Source organism: Cygnus atratus, chromosome 23, assembly GCF_013377495.2.
Source record: "Cygnus atratus isolate AKBS03 ecotype Queensland, Australia chromosome 23, CAtr_DNAZoo_HiC_assembly, whole genome shotgun sequence".
Lineage (NCBI taxonomy): Eukaryota > Metazoa > Chordata > Aves > Anseriformes > Anatidae > Cygnus > Cygnus atratus.
In genome coordinates this window covers 5,716,741-5,740,150 of record NC_066384.1, presented here as the reverse complement: position 1 = coordinate 5,740,150, position 23,410 = coordinate 5,716,741, and the positions used below count along the sequence as shown (strand labels likewise).

Sequence of the window (23,410 nt, the reverse complement as noted above, 5' to 3'; positions counted from 1 at the left end):
CAGCGAGTTAGGAAGCATTGATTTGGTTCACAGCTTGAGGTGATTACAGCAAAAGGCACCCTACTGTTCGAGGAGTTCTCAGGTCCCTTGCGTGTGGTGCTGGTGGCCGGTGCTGAGTGCCTGGAGCTGCAGACGGGATCACCGTGGCTGTGGTTCGGGTCACCAACCCCACCCCCTCTCTTTTGCCTCCTAGATCCGGCCTCACATCGCCACTCTGCGCAAGTACACCTACGGCAAACACATCCTGGCCAAGCTGGAGAAGTACTACATGAAGAACGGGGTTGACCTCGGGCCCATCTGCGGACCCCCCAACGGCATCATCTGAGGCGGCGTGCGGCGGGGCTCGCTGCCAGCAGGCACTCGTTCACAACCAGCAACCCACCTTGTTCCAGTACAGTTAGAAAACGTTCTGTGGTTGCTAAACTACTAAAAAAAAAAAAAAAAAAAAAGGAAAAGAAAAAAGAAAAGCCTTTGTAAATTTCTTTAATTTTATTATGCATAACATGTACTAATTATTTTTTTTAATTAACTAATTGCCCTGCTGTTTTACTGGTGTATAGAATACTTGTACATAGGTATCAAATGTACATGGAAGGCCACATTTTTGTTCACTGTTGTATCTATATTCCAAATGTGGAAACTTTCAGGGTGGTTGGTTTGAAGAAAAAAAAAAAAAACACGTTTTTAATTCATCTGCCTTGCAGGCAACTTTTTTGCAAATACCTGTTTTTTCTCCTTTTAGTCAAAAGTCAGCAAGAATTTTGAATTTTAGTTAAATGGCACAAAGGATGCCTTTAACGCTGTTTATAAATATATAAAAAAAAAATCAACTTGCTAAAGCTTCAGTTTAAAAAGAATTAAGTTTTTGAAACTTTTTAATTGCTTTTTTTTTGTTTTGTTTTTGAGTATAACATGCTAAAGGAGGTAGCTTAGTGGTCGTTTTTGGAAGAAAACGTACACACCCAGAAAGTTTTTAAAGCAAGGGGGCGGGGGGCGGGTGTACTTGTTTACTGCCTACTCAGTTTGTTCTGTTAACATTGAGAGACACAATTTGATTATTTAGCATGAGGAAAAAAAAATCCAACTCGGCTTTGGTCTTGCTTCTATAAATATATAGTGTATACTTGGTGTAGACTTTACATATATAAAAATTTGTAGTATTTTCTTGTTTTGATGTCTGATCTGTATCTATAATGTACCCTAGTAGTGGAACATACTTCTGACTGTACAATTGTACATTTGTAAACCTCTGTAATGTAAATGTGGAGAAGTTTGAATCGACATAAACCCGTTTTTTGGTAAGAAAAAAGAATTAGCAAAACCTGTGCATTTCAGTGTATATTCACACCTTTTATGGTCGTAGCATATAGTGTTGTATATTGTAAATTGTAATTTCAACCAGAAGTAAATTTTTTCTTTTGAAGGAAATGTTCTCTTTATACAGCCTAGTTAATGTTTAAAAAAAAAATGCTTGGTTTTATTTGTCACCTAGTTGAACAGTAGCGATCCTTTCTAAATGTTATACAAAATGATTCAGTTCAAAATAGTGTTTTTTTGAATCTTAAAAAGTAATGTTTTGCTTATTTTGTGACAGTAAGAAACAAAAAGTGCAAAAGTACAGAATCCCCTAGTTTTCCTTACAATCAGAGTCCCTTTTCACCTTGTAAAGTGTGAATCACCTTCCCTTTTTGTACAGAAGATGAACTGTATTTTGCATTTTGTCTACTTGTAAGTGAATGTAACATACTGTCAATTTTCCTTGTTTGAATATAGAATTGTAACACTACACGGTGTACATTTACAGAGCCTTGTGTATATTTCCAATGAACTTTTTTGCAAGCACACTTGTAACCATATGTGTATAATTAACAAACCTGTGTATGCTTATGCCTGGGCGACTATTTTTTGTAACTCTTGTGTAGATTGTCTCTAAACAACGTGTGATCTTTATTTTGAAAAATACAGAACTTTGGAATCTGGCTTTGTGCTTCATTTGGACGCTTTGAGTAGAGTGCCACCGCCACACCTCCCTCTGTGCCTTCGCCTTTCTTTGCAAGCCTCCAACTCCTCTCTGAGCAACCACGTGCTGAGAAAAGGGAGCAGAGTGAGTGCTTAGTGCTGGCTTAGTGCTGCTTCCCCGTTCTGGCACCCGTCCTGCTGCTGTCTGGGGCTTGCTGGCCTGTGCCTGACCTGTCCTCTTGGGATTTCTAAACCTCTTTGGAGCCCATACGAGCTCGAAGCACCCACACCATCCATCCTCTGGCGGTAAGTCCAAGCTGAACGACCACCTTCTCTATGTAAACTGCCTCTTGGTCGCTTTTTAAGCACTGCAGCTCTTGCTGAGAGGGGCAGGGAATAATTTTCCCCACTACCTCTCCTACTCTGCTCGTGCTTTCCTCGGCTTCTGTCATCCTTCCCTCCACCCTGCCCTCTTTCCAGTCCAGGAGTGTCAGTCTATGGAGCTGCTACTTGTGCAGAAGCTTTTTCATATAGGTTTTTCATACCCTTCTCTGGTTTGGGTGTGCAGGAGGAAGGGTCAGGGGAGCAGCACCGCCAGCTGCGCGCTGCGCCCAGCACTCAGGGTGGGGACGCACCAAGGGTAGGGAGCGGTGCGAGGATCTATTTGGGGCTGCTGAGCATTGCCACGAACCCAGCAGCCCGCAGTTGCTGTTGTGGCTGCAGCTGAGCACAAGCTCGTGTTTCCATAGAGACTTCCCCGACTCCGAGGACCTGGTTCCCCAGGGGCCGCGTTCAGCTCCGCGCCTGTCGCTGGGTGAGCGACGTTGGGGTGGTTCTTCCTCCGGCACCGCTCCTCGCCCCGACCCCGAGGTCAGCAGCAGCTGCTCCCTCCCGGAGCCCTACGAGGTTCTTGTGCAGCTCCTCAGGGTCCTTTATTACCCTAATTAAGTGCTACAAGGCAGCCCTCTGTCCGTTTCCCATCCCCTTTGCCAGATCACTTCTGGATGCGTTGAGCAGCCCGCCCCGAACGCACATCCCCGCAGGACTCCGACCGCGACCTCTGCTCAGAGAGAAAATTGGCCTCTGCTTACCGCCGATCTTTCTTCATTTACAAGCATAAAGGATCTTCCCTGCCCCTGCTGCACTTCAGGGGCTGCTGGGTTTTAACCCTTTTCTGAAGGTTGCCATCAGCATCGCTGGAAATCCTGATTAAGTTCAAAGCACTTGTGCAAAGCCCCTGGTGGAGGGGAAGAAACTTCACATTTTGCAGGATTTTTTAATGTTTTTTTGATTTAGCATGTTAAAACATTTACAACTTTGTAGTAGAACGTGATACTTGTTGTTTCCATCTGAAATTAGCATTTTCAAAGAACTGATGGCCAGCACAGGCTTCCGTGTGATGGCTTTCACCTCGAGAACCAGCTGGATCAACCTGGACTCGAGAAGCGATCTGGGAGCATAGATGCTGCCGGAAGGGGCGCGCGGGCTCCAGTAACACCCGTTGTGTTTCGAGGGCCTTTGCTTTTTTCTGTGTCAAATGCCTGCAGCTTCCCACGCTGCCACTTTCCCATCACCAAAAGGCGGTGCCCGTGCGGCCCAGCAGTGGCTTTAATCAGTTTTCACACCCGTTGCACTTAGCCAAGCACTGATTTGGCTTTCGGACACCTTTTTTTCGCCGGGTTTGGGGCCCTGCAGCAGCAGCAGCGATCGCACGGAGCCGTGAGGTTTTGGTGGTGCTTGGGCACCGCGTCCCTGCACTTTGGGAGCTGCTTGAGCAGCACCTCGAAAACGGAGGGGGCTTGGTGCTGGCCCTGGCCCCACTCCCCAGCACGGCACTGCAGGACTTCAGGAACCGATCCCGGAGGTTTTGGTCTTGCCCAAGCCTGCGGGCTTCTGCTCCACACCTGGCCGTGGAGGAAGGATGCGGCTGGCAGCGCTGGCACGGCGTGGGGCTGGGCTGGCACAGGGCCCGTGGGTGCTGGTTGGGGGGGGGGGGTCCTGCTGGGGACAGGATGGGGACCCTGCGGGGGGATGTGGCCCTGCTGCCACCACCGGAGAAGGGACGCGGGGCTGAGGGGTGCAGGAGCCCTGACCCAGCCACTGGGTCAACCACATCCCACCGCATCCACCCGACCCCATGGGGCCGGCATCCCCGCTGCCGCTGGAGCCGCAGCGAGGCCGAGAACTGGGGCCGGTGGCAGCGGCTGCCCCCAGACCCCTCCGGGGACCCCGCTGCGGTGCAGCCCCCCTGAGTCCCAGCCCAGCCACGGGGCCGCTGCTGGGTGCTCACCGCTGGGTACCCGCCCATGGGTTCCCGTCTCTGGGTGCCCACCCATGGGTGCTCGCCCCTGGGAGCAGGGGACGTGCGGTGGGGCCGGGGGCAGCTGCAGGGACCGCGGCAGCCACTGCGGGGCGGTGCAGCCTCAGCAAACCAGCTCCCGGCCCCAGCTCCGCTGCTGGCATCAATGCACCTTCGTGTTATTTATTATTATTATTATTATTATTATTATTATCATCATCATCATCATCATCATCATCATCATCATCATCATCATTATTATCATCCTCATTCTCATCCTCATCCTCATCATCCCGTTAATTACTGCACAATTAGGAGGGGCAGAAGGGGCAGCGATGCCCCAGGGATCAGGCTCGGGGGCTCTGCCTCCCCCCCACGCCTGTTGGTGCAGGAGTGACTCCAGCCAGGGACGTGTCTTGGGTTTTAGCTGATTTTGCCTGATTTCCCCTCTAAACCCAGGTAAGGCCGCTGCTCCCGACGTGCATTTATTTACCCCAGCGCTTTGAGTTCAGACGAGGGTTTTGTGATTTTATTTTATTTCAGATTTGCCCAGAAAAGGTGCAAAACCCGTTAGGGCTGCCCTATAAGAGAAACTCCTTCGTGGCCTTCCCCTCTGCTCCCACCTCTCCCGCAGCTGCCACCTCCTGGGCCCGTCAGGGTGACCCAGTGTCCCCCTTCGGTGCCAGGAGCCGCCCCACAGCTCTGTAAATGTCCCCACCGCAACGTCCCTGTCCTCTGGTCCCACTGTCACCCTTGGTTTGGGAAGGGGAGAGAGGCAGGGTGCTGTGGGGTGACAAAGCTGCCAGCATGGTGCTGGGAAGCTGCGCCCCCTGTGCCCCTGTTTCCTCTCCCCCACCTACCCTAAGGTGCCCCCATGTCCCCTCGGGCCGCCCCGTCTGCCCCACGTCCCCCCCATCCCAGTCCCTGCCATCCACCCCTGCATCTGCCCCCAGGTCCCTGCCATCTGCCCCGTGTTTTCCCCCATCTGCGGCAGGATCTGTCCCTGGGTCCCTCCTCCATCTGCCCCTCGTCCCCCCCATCTGCCTGTTGACCCCCCCATCTCCCCTGAGTACCTGCACCTACCCCTGGGTCCTTCCCCAGCTGCCTCGGGGTCCCTCAGCACCTCCCCATTTGTCCCAGGTTTCCCCCATCTACCCCTGGCCCCCCCACTTTGCCCCATGCCCCCTCTCTGCCCCTGCACCCCCCTCTCTGCCCCTGGGTCCCCGCACTCTGCCCCAGTTTCCCCGACCAACCCCTGTGTCCCCCCAAATGCCCCCATAAGCTCCCTATATACTCCCTGGGTGCCCCCGTCTTCCCCATTCCCCTCTATCTACTCGCGGGTACCCCCCACCTACCCGCATGTCCCCCCACCCCGTGTCCAACCCCTTGTGCCCCCTGCCCCCCCCAACCACCCCTGGGTCCCTCCCATCCTCCCCATGCCCCCCTTATCTGCCCCTGGGTCCCCCCATCTTCCCCACAGCACCCCTCCTGGGTTCTCTCACCTGCCCCCATGCCCCCCTGTCTACATCTGGGCCCCCACCCCATTTGCCCCATACCCTTCCAATCTGCCCCTACATCCCTCCCCATGTGCCCACATGCCCCTCTATCTACCCCTGTGTACCCCCATCTTCCCCCATAACCCCTGTATACCCTCTGGGTCCCCTCATCTTTCCCATACCCCCCTATCCGCCCCTGTGTCCCCCCCATCTTTCCCATACCATCCCCTACATACTCTTTGGGCTCCTCCATCTTCCCCCATACCACCCTATATAATCCCTACGTTCCCCCCTCCCCCCACATCTACCCCCCGGGTCCCCCCACCTTCCTCATAACGCCCATACACACCTTGATCACCTCCTCTTCCCCATATCCCCTATCTATCCCTACATCCCCCCAACTGCCCCCATACCCCCCCCCATATACTCCCTGGTCCCCCCATCTTCCCCTTACCCCTGTATCTACACCTGTGTACCCCCCATCTCCCCCCCCACCCCCCTATATGTTCTCTGGGTCCCCCCACCTTCCCCATACCCCCCCTTTATACTCCTTGGTTCCCCCACCTTCCCCAATACCCCCCCATATACTCCCTGCGCTCCCCCCCCCATCTACCCCTACATCCCCCCTATTTACCCCATACCCCCCCCATCTACTCCCCGGCTCCCCCATTTCCCTAGCCCCCCACCTCCCCTGCGCTCCCCTATTTACCCCCCACCCCATATCCCCCCAATCCTCCCCATGCCCCCCCCACCCCCCATATTCCCCCCACCCTCCCATTCCCCCCAACCCCCCCATACTCCCCCAACCCCCTATTTTCCCTCCACCCCCCATATTCCCCCTACCACCCCATACCCCCCCACCCCCAGTTTTGCCCCCACCCCCGCCATTCCCCCAACCCTCCCAATCCCCCCCCACAGCCCCCATTTCCCCCACAGCCCCCTCATCCCCCCAACCCCCCCAAGCCCCCCTGCGCGCAATTTTCCCCCCACCCACCCATATCCCCCCAACACCCCCATACCCCCCAGCCCCTATTTTCCCCCCACCTCCCATATTCCCCCTACCCCCCAATATCCCCCACAGCCCCCCATTTTCCCCCACCCCCCCCATTCCCCCCACCCCCCCCATACCCCTCCCACCCCCCATATTCCCCCCACCCCTCCGCATTCCCCCCAACCCCCTATACCCTCCCACCCCCTGTTCTCCCCCCACCCTCCCATATCCCCCTAACGCCCCCATACCCCCCCACCCCCCATATCCCCCCACCCCCCTATAACGCCCCCACCCCCCATTTTCCCACCCCCTCCCATATCCCCCCAACCCCCCCATACCCCCCCCACCCCCTATTCTCCCCCCAACCCCATATCCCCCCCTACCCCCCCATTCCCCCATATCCCCCCCTACCCCCCCATTCCCCCATATCCCCCCCTAGTCCCCCATATCCCCCCAACCCCCCCCATACCCCCCCCGCCCCCTATTCCCCCCTCACCCCCCATATCCCCCCCTACCCCCCCAGTCCCCCAAAGCCCCCCGTTTCCCCCCCATACCCCCCCACCCCCATTCCCCACCCCCCCTCAACCGGGGGCGGGTCCGTCCCCATCCCGCGGGGCGGGGGCGGGGGCGGGGAGGGGCAGCGCCGGGCCGGCCGGGGGAGGGCCGGGGAGGGGAGGGCGGCTCGGCGGCGGCCCTCACCCGCTCCCACACCGCCTCCCGCGGGCGGCGGCGGCAACAAAGGGCCCCTTCCCCGCCCCGCCGCGCCGCCGCTGCCCGAAGATGCCCGCGGAGCTGCCGCCGCCGCCGCCCCGGGGGCCGCGGAGCCTCGCGGTGCCGCTGCTGCTGCTGCTGCTGCTGGGGGGGGGCGCCCGCCCCGCGGCGGTGAGTGGGGGGGGGCGTGGGGCCGGGGGGGGTGGGGGGGGGGGTTGGGGGTCTGGGGGGGGGGTAAGGGTAAGGGGCCCCCCGAGCCCGGGTTGGGGTTGGGGGGTGGTCGCGGATCTCTGTAGGGTGGGGTCCGGGCTCGGGTTTGGTTCTGGGCGGGGGGGGGGGGCTGGTTGGGGGGGTTTTGGGGGCTCAGCCGGGGGCAGCGCAATAGCTTCAGGTCACCCCCCCACCCCCCCGCCCCGATGCTGCCTGCATGCGGGGGCTCTGCAGCCCCCCCCCGAGGAGCAGCAGCAATCCCCCCCCCAGCCCTCCTCCCCCCGTACCGGGCAGGAGCCGGTGCCCCCTCTACAGCCCCCCACCCCAAGGGATGCCCCCCCTCAAAGGATGCCCCCCCAAGGCGTGTTCCGCCCCCCAACGCATGCCCCCCCCCAGGGGATGCTCCTTTCCCCCAAGGGATGCCCCCCCCCCCAAGTGATGCTCACCCCCAGCGGGGTGCAGGCAGTTGTTTTTGGGGAGGGGGGCGGCAGGCAGTCGGGGGGGGGCCGCAGGGTGCGCGGGGGGGGCTGCAGGTAGATGCCGTTTGAAGGTCACGGGGAAACGTGCCTCGAAGCCAGCCCCGAGGGGCGGCCGGGGGGGGAAATCCCACCTGTGCCCTCTCCCTGCTTCTGGGGGGGGAGAGAAACTTGTGGGGTTTGGCCTCGACCCCGCAGGGATCCAGCCCTGCCCCGGTGCTGCCCCCCCCCCCCCCCCCCGCGGGGCTGAGCCCCCCGGACCCCAGCGTTTCCCATCCCCGCGCTGGTCCCCTGGACCCCGGCTTCCCACCCCAGGAGGATTTTCCAGCCCCGCTCCCAGGAGAGGGATTTTGGCAGGGGCAGGAGGAAGGGGTCAGGGCTGAGGCACTCCCAGCACCGCTTCCCCGCGCCGCCGGCACGCTCCAGGCACGCTCCGGCCTCCGCGGGGCCGGGGGAACACTGCTGCTGGAGCCAGCCACCACCGGGCACCCCGTGCCCTGCGCTCTCCGTTACGTGGTTCGGTTATGGGAACACCCAAGGGACCCGGGTGGCTCTTGGGGTGGCAGCTGTAGGGCGATGCTGTGCGTGCCGGGTCCCGAAACGAGGCTTTCCCTGCACGCGGAGCGATGGTGGCACCATGCACGGCTCGCTGGGGTGTGGGAAGCAGGCAGGGAGGGAAGGAGGCCGCCTTCCCCTTCCCTCTTCACGAGGGGAAAAAGTCCCAGGGCCTGGCTGCTCGGTGCTGTACGACCCGCTGGATTTAACGCCACGGAGCCCGCCCCGCTCCCCCGGGGGTCCCGGTACCCCCGTTCCCGCTGCAGTGGGCATGCGGGACTGCGCCGGGGGCGTTTGCGGGGCTGTGGCGGTGGCGTTCGCATCTCCCCGAAGCAGCAGCTGCAACTTCTGCGCTTCCCAGGGGGCTGGCGAGGCTCTGCCGGGCACACACCGAGCGAGGGGCGCGATTTCCCCGCGCCGGCGGCCGCGAGCCCTGTGTGTGGCTCCGGGCGCGATGCCGCGCGGTCGCGGCGCACCGGGCATTTATCGCGGTGAATATCACCGGGGAAGAAGGCGTTCAGCCTCCATCCCTGGGGGGCAGAGGCGGGGGCTCAGGCCCAGCTTTGGGACAGGTCCTGGTGACCCAGCGCCGCGCGGTCCCGTCCCACTCCCATCACAGCCGAGGACCCGCTGGACCCATTTTTGCCGCTGGGCGCCCACGGCAGCGAGCGCTGCGTGCGGCCGTGCCGGCGTCTCCAGCACCCGAGGTGGGAGCGGGGGCGGTTGTGTGGGTGCCTCCCGCCCCGCCCCCCCCCTCGGTGATCTTAACTTCTTCCGTTTGGGGATCTGCAGCTGGCGGGCGGCGGTGCAGCCATTTGCTGAGGATAATTAGCAAGGAAGGGCCGGGGTTCGTTAAATGCGAGGCTTGGAGCTGCCGGGCTGGGGGGGTTCGCCGGGGACCTGGGGGACACGGAGCATCCTCAGCTGGAGGGGGCCAAGGCCTCGCCGCTCCCCTGCTGCTCCTCGCCGTCACTTTACAGCTGTTTGGTGGCGTTGGGCAAAGTCTCGCCTGTCCCCTCTCCCCTGGGTCTGCAGGATGGGAACAATGACATTACACAGCTCCAGTGCACCCCAGCCGCGTCTCACGGGGCTGAGAGATGGATTTGGGGACACCCTTGTGCATAGGGACAGGATGACGCTGCCCACAAACCTGTCCTTGTGCCACTGCTGGATCCTGGTCCCCACCTGGCCGGTGGCATCGGGGCCGCAGCCCGTGCTCGTGTGACACAGCCGCGGGGTGCGCACAGGATGCGTTTTGGGTGGAAATCCTCCTTGGGCACGGAGCGCCCCGTCCCTGTCACCTGAATGCTGTGGGGCTGGGTGCTCTGAGCCCTGGGTGTCCCCGGGGACACCGAGCTTGGGGACACCGCGTCCTGCCCCCGTCCCCAGCCCGGCGGATGTTTGCTGACGTCCCGTTTTGTCTCCCTGCCAGCGAGCCCTGCCCGCGCCTTCTCCGGAGCAGCATCCGTCATCCCTAACGAAGCAGCTCTCTTGGAGAGGTTTATTAAAATTCAAATTAACATTTGCACCATGGAGAGCTGACAAATAACTCCGGTTCCTCCTGGTGCCCAGCCAGGATGGGACCATCAGGGTGCTGGGCTCGGGGCACGGAGCGGGGTCCCCACCCTGTCCCCCCCTGCTGGGATAGAGCCTGGCTGTGGCAGGTGCGTGGCCCCGGGCTGGGGGAGGTGGCAGTGAGATCCTGGCTGTTCTTGCCCTCTCCCTGCCCCGTGTTGTTGCTTTGGAGCTGGTTCCGTCCCCGCTGGGCAGAGGACGAAGGTTTGGATCTGTTTGGGAAATCCAGGTGGCTTGGCGGAGAGGAGACCCTGCTCATGGGGCCATGAGCTCAACCCCGTAGCAGCCACCCGAGAAGCCAAGCGTGGTCCCAGGAGCCAGGCAAAAGGGAAAGGAGCCCGGTCCCAGCTGGAAGATGGAGGCAGGCAGGGAAATGGGCACGAGATGGGGGTGAGATGGGAAGGAGTGGGGCCATGGAGCTCATTGGGGAGCCCGGGGCTGGGGACACCCCGCGCGGTGCCGGCACGAGGGCTGCTCTATGCCGCGAGGGCTGGCTGGCGATGGCTCCTTCCTCCTCCTCCTCTTCTTGTGCAGAGCTGTGGCTTTTGCAGCCAGGGCTGCTTCCTCAGGCTCATGTTAATTGGGTGCTGTGGGCAAAGGGTGGGTTAATGAGCGTTAATTGGTGAAGGTGGCCCCTGCATGGTGGTGGTGCCACCGGTGATGGGCTCCTGGAGGAGCGGGGCAGCCTCGTCCCCGTGATGGGGGTCCCGGCTGTGGGATGGGGTGGGAGGAGCCCCCGGCTCCTGCCACCCCGTCCCCCGGGCAGGATTTTGTCCTGGCCCCTCCTGGCACCCCGCAGCTTGGGGATCAGCTCGGCACCGTAATCGCTGAGGGCACGGATCAGCCGTAACCTCTTGCAGGTGCCGGTGCCTCAGGTCCGTGTCCCTGCTGGAGCCCTGCCGAGGCGGGCGGACGGACGGACGGACAGACGGACACGTGGTGGGTCCTGGGAAGCAGCCAAGGGCTGTGGATCACCTCTCCCTGCTCTGGCTCCATCGCTCCCAGCCCCACCGGGTGCCTGGGATGGCTCCGGGCATGGGCTGGGGTTTTTTTGGGGGGTGGTTTATGGGGGGATTACGTCCCTGCGCCCCTCGTGGCGCTGGAGACGGAGCCGCAGCACGTGTGCGGAGGGAGGAGCGGAGCCTCGGGAGCATTTTCCAGCTTTTCCCTCGTCTCTTTGTGCCTTTCCCTGGTCCCTCGATGCGCATTTACGGGGGGGAGCAGGAATTCCCCCCCCCGGGAGGAGCGGACCCAGCGGCGGGGCTGCTGCCAGCCTCAGCATCCCCGGGGACAGCAGGGCTGGGAGGCAGGGAGCCGGGGCGAACAGAGGGCTTTTTGTGGCGGCGCGTAGAGCTCGCCCAGTTAATTAATGTGACATTTACGCCGAGCTCCCCGTGCAGAGCTGCGCGGGGGCAAAAGCCCTTTGTGGCCAGCACCGCGGGGCAGGATGGGGCCCCAAAAGGCGAAAGGCAGCTCCTGGGGTCTCCAAACCCTGCCCTGTCAGAGCATCCCCCCCCCCCCCCAGTGAGGTCTGGGGGAAGAAATGGGTTTCAGGGGGGTGGCACAGGATGCCTTTTGTTGTTGTTGTTGCTTTGAAGGGGAAAGCGTTTTCAGAGCTGGTTATTTTAAAGCTTTTTTGTTTAAAGAAAATGATTTAAGCTAATTCCAGTCCTGGTTAAAGCAGAATTTAACCCAGCTGTGGTGGTGCAAGCAGTGCCCGGAGCTGGGGGACGGCGTTGGGTGGGGTGGGCAGCGATGGGGAGCGCAGCAGCACCACCTCCCGCCCTGGGGGGGTGCTCCCCAAACGGAGCACCCCCCTTTTGCACTTCAGCACCACAAAACGAGCGATTCGAGCCCACAAAATGAGCAATTTGAGCCCTGCCCGCTCTGGGCCGGGACATTTACTCTGCCCTGGCTGTGTTTACGTCCCCGCAGCTCTCCGCGGCCGCGCTGCAAAACATCTCCCTCCCTCGGAGAGGCTTGGACGCGGCTCAAAGGAGTTATTTCCAGATAAAAATAACAGCAGTGATCTTGGGGCTGCTGCTTCTTTGCTGGCCAAGGGAGAAACGAGGCTGGTTTTAGCGACAAGGGGGGGGAAATCCTTGCTGAAGGATGGCCCCCATCCACTTTTGCCTCCTACTGTCAGGGTGGAGGCAGCTGGGGGAGGCTGGAGCCGGGACAACCTCGTCCCTCGGGCAGCTCTGAGCAAAACTTGTCGGCAAAAAGGTTTCTTTGCCAAAAAATGCTGTTTTCTGGAGGAGGAGGGGGGAGGCCGAAGCTATTTCGCGAGCCGCGTTGGTTGGGCTGAAGAACTGCTGCGAGGAGGGCATGCCTTGCCGAGCACGTGCTCGCCTTGTTTTTTTTTTTTTTTTAAGTGATGCTCATGTTAGCAAACATCCAAAATACACCAGAGGGCTGTGTTTTGGGAAAGGAGAGTGGGAGTTTTGGTTAAAAATGGTCTTTTATTTATATATATATATATATATATTTTTTTTTTTTTGCCAGGAAATGTATAACTTTTTTTTTCCTCTTTTGGAGGCTTTTTGGCGAGTAGCATCACCCAAGCTCTAATTTTCCTTCTCCCTCGTGTGCAGGCTGCCCGTGCATTTGCTAAAGGCAAGGCGAGGGTTTCGTGGGGCTCCCCCACCCCCAGGACAGGGCTCTGCGGAGCTGAGCCGGGTGACAGCGGCGGTGGCACTGGGGGGGGGGCATGGGGAGGAGGTGGGGGCCCGCTGGGGATGGTGCTCAGCCCGCTCCGAAGCCCTGGCTCTGTCCCAGTGGAAAGTCGCGGAGCTGCCAGGTATTTGTTGATGGAAGGGGGTGATTCTGTGCAGCGATGCCCTCGTCTGTGCCTGGCGGAGCGCAGGGTTCCCTTTTTTGGCGCTGCGGCGAGCTGGGACAAACGGAGAGGGGACCCGTGCCGGGAGGACATCGGGGTGCTTTGGGGCTGGGAAATACCAGGGTCGTGGCCCTGTGAACCGGCATCACTGCTTCCTCCTCCTCCTCTTCCTCCTCCAGCTGGGATGGGGAGGTGCTGGGGAGATGCTGTTCCCTCTCCCTGCCACGGGGGAAGGTGGGCGAGCGGGCTGTGCCACGGGGCTGCGATATGGACCACCAGCTCCTTCTGCACCGTGAGCACTAGTCAGGCTCTAATTAGCCACGAGCGGTTGCAGGTCACTGCCCGAGGGGCTGAGCTGTGCCTTGAGGCTCACGTCCATGCGGTTCCACCGCTGCCTCCGTCCCAGGAGGGCTGCAGACCTCGGGGGGCTCCTGACGTGTGTTAAAATCCATCAGCACCTGTGGGAGCGTGCTGGCACCCACCTGCAGTGGGGCATAAATCGGGGCTCGAGGCACCACGGGCGGTGACCTGGGATGTGATAGGGTCCTGAGCTGGCCTTGGTGGCTGTGGGATGTCACCGTCCCACCGGGGGTACGGGCACTGGAGGTGCTGGGACCCGCAGATGAGCTCCAGGCACTGCCCCGCAGCACCTGGCTGCTTCCGCTCGCAGCGCCCATCGCTCGCAGCGCCCATCCTCCGTAATTGGTTGTTTTTGTTTGCTCCCAGCACTGAAAGGAGCTGTTTCTCCCCATTTATCAGCAGATAATTGTTTTGGGTGCAACTTGGTAGTTAGCTGCCTGGCAGGCTGCAATTAGGCTCTGGGAGAGGGCTGCGGGAGGGTTGGCGAGCTGGCTGGGCTCTTGGGGTGTCCCCGTGTCCTCCCTGTGGTGTTGGGGTGTCCCCCCACAGTATTGGGGTGTCCCCAGCACTGCTCTGGTCGGGGACCATTCCCTGCCATCGGTGGGGCTGCGGGTTGCAGGGACTGCAGTTGTTTGAGTGCTAATTAGGAGCTGTAATTGGGGTAACCCCAGTAAGTCCTCCCTCTTCCCCCTCCTGCCTTAAATTCAGGGCTGAGCTGCTTTTTTCCTGCAGCACCCCCGTGCTCCTCTGCCCCCGGGCGCTGCGTGGCTGTGACACTTACAGCCATGTAGGACCCTGCAGCGGGGGTCCCAAATGCCCTTAAAGTCACCCCCTTTGCAAGCCCCAGGGATGTGGGCGCTCCCCATATGGGGTGGGGGGGACAAGTCCTGGCTGCAAAACTTCCCCCATCCCTTTGTTTTCCAGGAGGAGGAGGAGGGAGGTGAAGGCTCTCTTTGTGGAAGTGGAAGCAGGGGAACCCAACAAGTGCCAGCCTGCGTGATGCGGGCATCGGAGGGGCATTCATGGGCTTGCAGGGGCTACCAGGGGCAGTATCGTCCCTAGCAGGGCACACACGTCCCTATGGATGCTTCCCCTCAGTGGCAGCGCTGACCACATCTGGAGCAGATGAGGCTCCTCGCGTATTTTTGGCAGAGAGGGGACGAAGCCCAGCCAGGCTCTGCGTGTGCAGCATCCAGCCTCAGATGGGCTCAGCCTGGGGAGGAAATTGGATTTATCCCGTCCGCAAAGGGAGCGCAGCTGGGGCTGAAGGAAGCAAGAAGGGCTCCGCGTCCTGCCTCTCTGCTGCCGGAGGAGTGAGTTTCTGGGCTAAAACCGTGAATTTTGGGGTCTCACCGGGGCTGTCTCCTTGGGGTGTTTTGGGCATTTGTGTTTGGTTTTGCTCTGGGCTAAAGTCACCGGGGAAGGGCTGTGGGCTCTTCCGTATCACCCATGGCACGATAGCCACTAAGCATCAGGACGGAGCAGGATGGGTGCTGAGCTTCTGGAGATGGGGCTGTGCTCCCCAGTGGATGATTTTTGGGGACCAGGCAGGGTGCTTCCCCCTGTGCCTGCCTCCCTCCTGCAGGCACGGGTCAGATCCTGCCCTTCCCGGTGCGATTCCAGGCGCTCCCATCCCACGTGGCCGCCGTCCTCGGAGCTCACCCGCGGCTATAAATACCTCGGAAAGCAGCAGCAGCCCCCCGAAGGGTTTGGGTGCTATATATAGTTCCCTGCAGCAGAAAGACATCTTGCGTAGAGGCTGGGAGGTGGTGGCACCTCCCGCATCCCTCCAGGAGGAGGAGGAGGGGACGTGGCCGGGCTGTCCGTGTCCCCTGTCCCCGTGCCGTGACATCTCCGGCCAGTGGCACCGCCGTGGCTCTGCGCCGCCGCTCCGCTTGTGCCAAGCATCAGCACGAGTCTGATGTCTGGACGGAGAGGAAAGGGGCATAAAACATTTATAGCCCTTGAAAATCGTCAAGGAAATGTCTGTCTCGGTTAAAATAGCTGGAGCAATTAGAGGGAGGGGAAAAAAAAAAAAAGGCTCGGTTTGTGTGTTATTGCAGCCCGGCTCTTTTCCAGGTATTTCCCATCCGCAGGGGCTGCAGCCTCCTGCTCGCCATGCCCTGGAGGCAGGGGCAAGGTCCAAGCCCAGCTCTCCCACCCCCAGCAGCTCCAGGCCTGCAAACCCAAGCTTGTGTCTCCCCTGGGGACGTGGAAAATCCCCCTGGGCTCCCAGGGAGGTGTGAACGTCCCCAGGACAGTGCCTGCTGCTGCCTGGCCGGCGGGGCCCTGGAAAGGCGTGTTGCTGTGCCGCTGCTGGTCCTGCTGAAGTGTGGGGAAGTGGGGGGAAAAAAGAACCTTTTGTGAGGACGAGGTGGCCTGTTGGGACACGAGACCCAGGGGCTGGTTGGAGTTTCAGGCTAATAAATGTCCCGACTTTGTTTGCTTTCGCAGCGTTGCGCCTTTCCCATGCAGTCACAGCTGCTCACTGAAAACCCTCAGTGTGTGAAAACCTCCTTCGTTTTCCTTCAGAAACCAAAACCTGGGCTCTGTTTCCTTCCCTCTATGGGCTGTGAGCTCCTTGGGGCCGTGCCTTCAAAGCTTTGCCAGGCAGAAGCAGCGCTGGGGTCCGCTCCTGGCAGCGCTCACCTGGCTCTGGCGTCTCCCCGCTTTGGTTCCCCCCCGGGTCTGACAATTTGGGGGCTGTGGCGAGGAGAGCTGCGGGTCTCAGGAGATGGCGAGGCCATGTCCTGGCTGTGGTTGGCGTGGGGACGCTGGTGTCTGCCACCAGCCCACCTGGGGGGACGCTGGTACCCAACCCACGCAGGGATGCTGGTACCCAACCCCATGTGGGGATGCTGGTGTGTTTGTCAATTCATTGACCACCCACCCTCAGAAAAGATTTATTTCTTCCACTCTCTGCCCTCTCAGGCCATGACACAGAGGCAAGCCAGGCAGAATACATCTCTCCTTCCTCTCGTCTCATCCGCTCGTGCTTTCAGCAGCCGGGCACTAAAGCAAACTGCTCTGGGTGTGGAAAAGAGCCTCCGATGAGGGACGCCGAGGAGCAGCCTCCTCCTGCAGCTGCTGTTTGTTCCTCACCTGCTTCCAGCGACTCAAGCTGAGAGCGAGCTGAGATTTTTTTTTTTCCCCCTTCAATAATAAGTTTTTCTTCAACAGCAGAGGCTGGGAGCGCTGCACAGCTCTGAGTAACGCCAAATGTGCCGGGGAGGGGGCTCTCCTCCGGAGGGCGAAAGCTGCTCAGAGTCTTTTTACTGCTGGAGAAACGCGGAGCAGAAACCTCCCTCCTGCCCGCGAGCAGGGTGATGCACGGTGGCAGCAGGTTATGGCTTTTTTTTTTCTTTTTTTTTTTAATGGCAAAAGCAGTGCTCGTATGGAAACCAGTCGCTTTCTGTGGTCCTTGAGGGAAGGAGCATCCCAGAGGCACCGCTAGCAGCTCCTCGCTCTATGCTCTGCTGTGTGAAAGATTTAGCTGAGGCCCCGCAGCTCATGACACAGGTGGGGCCGGATCCTGAGCTCCCTTGTTGAACGCAGCAGATGCTCGGAGCCCCTCGGTCCCTTCCTTTGGGTACGGGTGCTGGGGAGGCTCAGAGGGGCTGAGCTGAGCCCCATTGCCCCCGTGCAGCCCCCCCCAGCCGTGCTTTCCAAAAGTGGGTCGTGGCCGTGCTGGCGTGCGGGCTCCGTCCTACATCTGTAACTCAGGGGTGTAACCCGGGGCTATTTATGGGGCTGTGGGATCGGGCGTCTCGCACCGCTGCCTCCTCGCCCCAGGTGCGCCGAGCACCTCCGGCGGTGTTTATTTCCCGTGGGATCTCTTTTCTCCTAGTGACACAGCCAAAAAATAAATAAATAAATCCCCTTAAAGACGCATTTGCAAAGCGCGGAACCCGCCCAGGCTCGTTTCCCTCTGCATCCCCGTCACTGAACACCATCCGTGTCCCCCCCCGGGGGTGCCCCTTTGCGCCGGTGCAGGGTCAGTGCAGCTGCCCTCCCGCGGGCTCAGGTCCCTCGGGGAGCGGCGGAGGGCTCGGGGCTGCGGCACGCTGGGATTTGGCGAGCGCAGCATCTTCCTCGCCATCCATCACCATTTCCATGACAACTCCGGGGAAGGTGGGCACAGCTCCTTCCCGCTGAGCGCAGGCGGGCTCGCAAATGCCGCGTCCTACTGCTGGGGACAGCGGGCAGCAAAGCACCCCCCCCGGATTAATTATTCCTAATTAAATGCTGTTAGGAGAAGGGCTGGGAATAGGGCCCCCCCCTCCAGCAGTGGTCGGGGGAGCTGCAGTTTGGGGGGGGGGGGGGCTCTGTATAAAGCTCAAGCAGCAAAGCTGCGTGCAAGAGGCTCTGATGCATTCCTGATTAATCGTTATTAGGAGGTTCATTAGCTATGGCTCAGCACGGGAACAGCTGGAAGGGGCAGCAGGGCTCCGGTAATTGAGCTGCAACAGTTTTAGGAGCAGGTACAGGATGGGGCTCGTGGCATGCTTCACCCAGGACCCTGGTAATTTTTTTCCTTTAAGAGGTGCTTAAATGTGGGATGGAAAAAGATGCTGTCCTCATGTTCCTCTCATGTTCCTTTTTTTTTTTTTTTGATTTTCTTGCCTTTCTTATGCTTGCTGCATAGCCTAGACCTGGATGCTTCCTGTGTCCCCCAAACGGTGCTGAGCCCGCTGGTGTCAGGGCCTTCTGATGGCTTTTAAATAACCACAATTAAGCCAAGCCCAGAAAATGAAACGGTATTGAAAAAACATCCCACAATTGCTTATTGTGGCCGTTAAGGCGCTTTTTGCTCTGTGATTTTGGCAGAGTAGCCCCGGGCACGCACCGACCCCGTGCCCCCTTCTGCTGAAGCCCCCGGGGGGGGGGGGGGGGGGTGTGTGTGTCCTGGATGCGTTTCAGCCCCTGCAGCACCCATCTGTGCTGCGTGGCCCCCAGGCTGCATCTCCCACGGGGGCAGGAGCTGTCCCCGTGTCCCCAGAGGGCCGTGGTGACCGGGGGGCAGAGATGTGGGCTCTCTGAGGCAGGCGTTTGCAACCCCTTGTCGGAAACCTCACGGAAAAGAGGTTGGAAGCACGGGTCCCACGTCCCATGTCGGGTGGGTAATTCCCCCCCCCCGTGCCCGTGCCCGCACGTTTCCAGCCCAAACCTTGTCCCGCCAGCAGCAGTGAGGTCATTTCGGGCTCCCCGGCGGCGCCAGAAAACAATTGCTCATTGTGCTCCCCGGGAAGCGAGGAAGGGGATGAGGTAGTGCAGTTAAAGTACTGGGATGGGCTTGCTGGTGGCTGCCCGCTCCCCACCTCACATTTAATAAGCTGGCCTTCGGGTTTTCTTCTTGCTCCTGGCCTTCCTGGAAGTGTTTTCCTGTGCAGGGAAGGGTTTTGCTCCGTTGAGTCTGCTGGGTTTTGGGGCTGGACCCCCCCAGCTGGTTCCCAGCCGCATCTCGGCGCTGGGAGCCCGGTGCATGGGGGCGAGGGCTCGGGCGGCGCTCAGCTGGCTCCTGCAGGGGAATTGCTCTGGTCTCGTGCTGCCGTTGTGTAGCAGAGGGCTGCTACCTGAGCAGGCAGCGAGCGGCAGCCTCGGCGCTTGGCTCCGTGTTGCAGCCGAGCCGAGGCTTCAGATCAGTGGTTCAGGGACGAGGGGCAACGTCCCCTTCATTGTGGGGTTGTGGAGAAGCTCGAAGTGTGAGCGAAGAGGAGGAGGGTGTGCGGGGGCTCCCAGGATCTGTGCACCCAAATGATGTTCGGAGGGTGCTGGGCTGGGTGCACGGGGGGGGGTCCCGAAGGGTACTGGCATTGGTGAACGGGGCTGTGGGGGCTCGGCTTCGAGGGACAGGTATTTATTTATCTCCTCTAATTTGGGCCTGGGGAGAGCATCTTCATCTCCACCTCACCCAGCCACTTGCACACAGCTCGGTCTTGTGTTCCCCACACATCACCCATTTGTTTCCCCCTCCATGTGCATCACCATCGGGATGCAAACCCTGATCCCCGGGGCTCCGAGACCCTTCGAGCCCCCGTGAGCTGGGGGACCAGGGCAGTATCACCCCTAGCACCGGACACGGGGTGTTCTTACATCCCTCTCTTTAGGCTCCCGTGTTGCAGCTCTCCCTCCACGGCTCCCTGCTGCCCTGGGGGAACGCTTCCAGCTCTCCTTTTCCCCCCCCCCCTTAATTAATGGAAACCATCCAGGTGTTTAACAGCAGCGCCGGCTGACCCGTATTCTGCACGCTCCGCGTTGTAATTAGGAGCGGAGCACACAGACGGCGCTCCCCGGTGTGGCAAACCCTCCGTGGCCGTAATTTGGGGGAGGACACCAGGGGATTTCGTAATCCACGGCTGGAAACGTGGCAGGCACGGAGCGAGCCCAGCGCCGCCTCCAGCCTCTTCCATCAGCTCCCATCCCCTCTGTGCCATCCCGAGGCATGGACCGCATGGGATGCGTGGTGCTGGGGGGGTTCAAGCCTGGAAAAGAGCAGGCAGGCATCAAATCTGCCTTGCTGGCATGGGGCAGGAGGGTTATGCAGCTCCCGGGGGCTGGTTTCACTCCAAAGGATGCGGGTGCGTGGCCAGAGCTCACGGTGGCCTCAGCTCCCTGGCTGGGGACAGGGCAGGTGCTGGCCCTGCAGGGGAACGCTCGGCCTCGGGAAGCTGCCCCGTGGATTTTCCCTTGCCTCATCCTCCAGGGTGGGGATTTACCCCGAGCCCTTCCTCCTGCATCCTCCTCTCCAGATTAAAGCTCCTGCCAGATTTGCGGTTTGGTGCCATCCCTTCAGCTTGGGCTCTTCCTACCCCCTGCGGATTTTCCCTCCAGGAGATGAGGTCCCGGTCCCCTCCTCGCCCGTGCTGGGCAGGATTAGGCTCCTGAGCCATCTGCTCCCTGCAGGAGCAGCCCCGGCTCTGCCCCTGCCTTGCCACAGCCCCTGTTGGGGACAGGGGCAGCAAACCTTTCGTGGCCGTAATTAGGGACGTCCCATGTTGGGGACGTGGTCTCTGGGTGGCAGGGATGGGTGCTGGCGCTGGGCACGTTCATGCTTATGGAAACTGAGAGGGAAACACCCTGGGGACATCTCCCACCCACGCTTCAGGAGGGTTTGGATCCGGTCCTCCTGCTGTGGCTGGGAAAGAGGTAAAGAACAAGGACACCTCTCGATGGGGAGCCCTGGGAGGATGCTCCAGGGTGGCACGTCGGCTCCTGCCCCACTGCCCCCGGTGCATTTCAGCAATTCAGCATTAATTAATTAATTAAATTAATTAATTCCCTGTAATCCTGCTGGGCTGGCTGCGAGCAGCGCCCCTTCACCTGGGGCCGGCGGGCACCGGGGGCTGGCTGCGGGGAGCAATCGGCTTACGGGAGATAAACCATGGGGACAGGAGGCACCGAGGGAGGTGGTGGGGTCCAGGGGGGAGGTGAGCGGTTGGGAGACTTGTAATTAGGTTTTGGGGCCCCCCGAGTGACATCGGCATCCCCCCGGTGACACCGGGCAGGTCACCCCCCAGGGGCTGGATTGTCACCGTTGCCCACCGGGGACATGCCCCGTGCAAGGCTCGGCTGGGGGACAGATGGTGATGGCTGCCAGCACTGAGAAGCATATTTTGGGGGGAGGGAGGAGCAACCTGAGGGGGGATCACAGCATTCCTGACCTCCCCAGGTGAAGCCTGGCTGTGGGGTCCCTGCTCCTTTGGCAGGGAGCGGGGCCAGGCACAGCGAGCAGCTGAGCAGCCTCGAGTAGCCAAATATCCTCCGAGCATCCTCTGAGCATCCTTTCAGCATCTTCTGAGTGTCCTCCAGCATCCCTGCCACAGCACGAACCCAGCACCCCTGGGAGGAAGGAAACCCCGCACCCACTCCCCGGCGTTTGGCCGAGCTGTGCCCAGCCCTGGTGGCTTTGGGGCAGCTCCCACCCCGCTGAAGCTGCAGGGCTCAGAGCTCCTCGCACCCTGCTCTGCTGAAACCACCCTGCGATGGGTGGAAATGCCCCGACAGAGACCTCCCCGGGTTCCTCCGATGCAAATATCGCCACCCTGAGCCAGGATGTGAGCTGCAGGTCAGACCCTGGGCACGCACCGTGAGGCTCTGGAAACCCCGATGGCACCTGGGGAAGAGCGGAGGGGCTTGGTTGGGCTGAAGGCTGGGGATGGAGCTGGGCTGAGCACCACCTTCTCGTGCAATGCCCAGATTTCCATCCTTGTTTTTATCCTGGCTGATGGAAGCGTGCTTTCCCCACCCCTGTGTTTGCTGCACCCTTCTGAGACGTGTCCCCGTGGACGCCTCGAGTGGCAGCGAGCCCAGGAGGTTGCTGACGTGGGGTGCCAAGAACAGCGCCGTATCTGCACGCCTGCATTGTTGGAAGTGAGCAGGAAGGGGAGCTGGGAGGATCGCAAAGCCCAGGCTGCTCAGTGCCAGCTGGGTGTTGGGGTGCTTTTTGGGGTGTGGGGCTCAGGCTGATGCTTGTGGCTGCAGCAAGGGGAACCCGCTCGTCCCTGGCGATTGCTCGTGGTGATGCTGATGGCAGAGGGGTTTTACAGCCCAGCCAGGGCTTTGTCGCGTGCCTCAGTTTCCCCTGGGGCAGAAGGGGCTGGCGGTGGGGAGGTGCCTTGCGTGGAGGTTGGGTTGTGGATTGCTGGGGAAAAAAAGATCCTTTGATCGTCTGATCCTTTGCTGCTCACTCATCGCAAACCAGTTGCTCGCTTCTGCCACGGCGTGTGCGCCCCAGTGGTGTAATTTTAGCATTTAAGCCTCCCCAGGTAAATCCTCCATTTATTACACCATGAAATCCACCAAATGCAGAGGCACTGGGCTTTGTGCTGCCCTCCCCCATGGCATGCACAATCTGCCGGGAGCCGGCCGAGGGCTGCGGTAATCCCTGCGCTCGCAGCCTTAATCCCGGCTCTGTCCCTCGCTGAACCGAGGGGGAGTGAGCCCAGTGCCCCCAGTTTGCTCTCCAGGAAGCACTGGCAGAGTGATGGAGCCAAAATCTGCTGGAGCAGGGCGAGGGTTTGTATGAGCTGGAGGGGTCCCAGCACCCAAATGTGGGTCCCCTGCGGTCCCCACCTGCACCAAGCAGCCAAAGAGGACCCGGACACCACAAGACAGATGCTTGTGGCCAGGTCTAGGCTCTGCCCGTGGCTTCACAGTGTGCTTACGCCCAAATTTTGCTGCTTCCTTTGCTGCAAACCATCCCCAGGGGATTTTCCAGCACCGGTTTGGGCACCCAAGATTTGTGCTGAGCCACGTACCGGTTTGGGAAGGTCTCACCACTGAGCACAGAAGTAAACTGGGACAGGGAGGCAGATTCTAAGTATAAATTTCTGGCTTTTAAAATATTTTTTTGGCTGGCCAAACGTTGGGCCAGCTGTAACCTTGTCGCTCCTCCGACAGCAGCCTGCACACGGCGGAGGTCGGTGCAGTGGTGGCCGGGTGGCCGCAGCCGTGCCAGGAGAAGGATACAGGCACGGGAGGTTTGCAGGGAGAGGTCACAGCTTTTATTAGAGCAACTGATACAGTTGGGGAAAAAATACTCCCAAGCAGATAAGCTTTTGGGCTCACACGTCCTTATTTGGGTCCTAAATAGAAACAGCTAAGTCAGATCACGGGGGCTATTTTAATCAATTTTAGAGCTAGAAAAAAAAATAGCGGTGGACTGAAAGTCTGTTTGTGGGTTGCTTTGCCTGTCGTCTTGGCTTTCCCCTGTTTTTTTTGTTTCCTGGGGAGCCCCGTCGCTGCCACAAGCGTCAGGTTTGATGCATGCTCTCCCATGGGGCTGCAGGCTTTGGGAGCGCCGTGCCTCAGTTTCCCCTGCGAGCCAGGCTGCCCCAACCTGGGCAGCTCCCTTGGACTTTGTCAGCGAAGCAGATGCCTCGGGTTGTCTGTAACCCCCTTGTTTTCTGCAGTTTTTCAGCCCAAATCAAGGATGTCAGC

The 23,410-nt window shown here is 60.0% G+C and overlaps 2 protein-coding genes across 29 annotated transcripts in view; both read left to right on the top strand.

Annotated features, from left to right (window-relative positions):
* PUM1 (pumilio RNA binding family member 1) overlaps positions 1-1,979 on the top strand; it is a 71,821-nt gene extending 69,842 nt beyond the window's left edge. For all 28 annotated transcript variants that reach the window (XM_035565095.2, XM_035565106.2, XM_035565105.2 and 25 more), the window contains one exon: positions 194-1,979. In XM_035565095.2, the coding sequence (XP_035420988.1) occupies positions 194-325 (132 nt within the window). In that variant the 3' untranslated portion in view covers positions 326-1,979. The remainder of the gene's footprint in view (positions 1-193) is intronic.
* A 5,546-nt stretch (positions 1,980-7,525) lies between these two features.
* The window catches only part of SDC3 (syndecan 3), a 31,327-nt gene continuing 15,442 nt past the window's right edge, over positions 7,526-23,410 (top strand). Inside the window, exon 1 of the mRNA XM_050715258.1 lies at positions 7,526-7,627. Coding sequence (XP_050571215.1) covers positions 7,526-7,627 — 102 coding nt within the window. The remainder of the gene's footprint in view (positions 7,628-23,410) is intronic.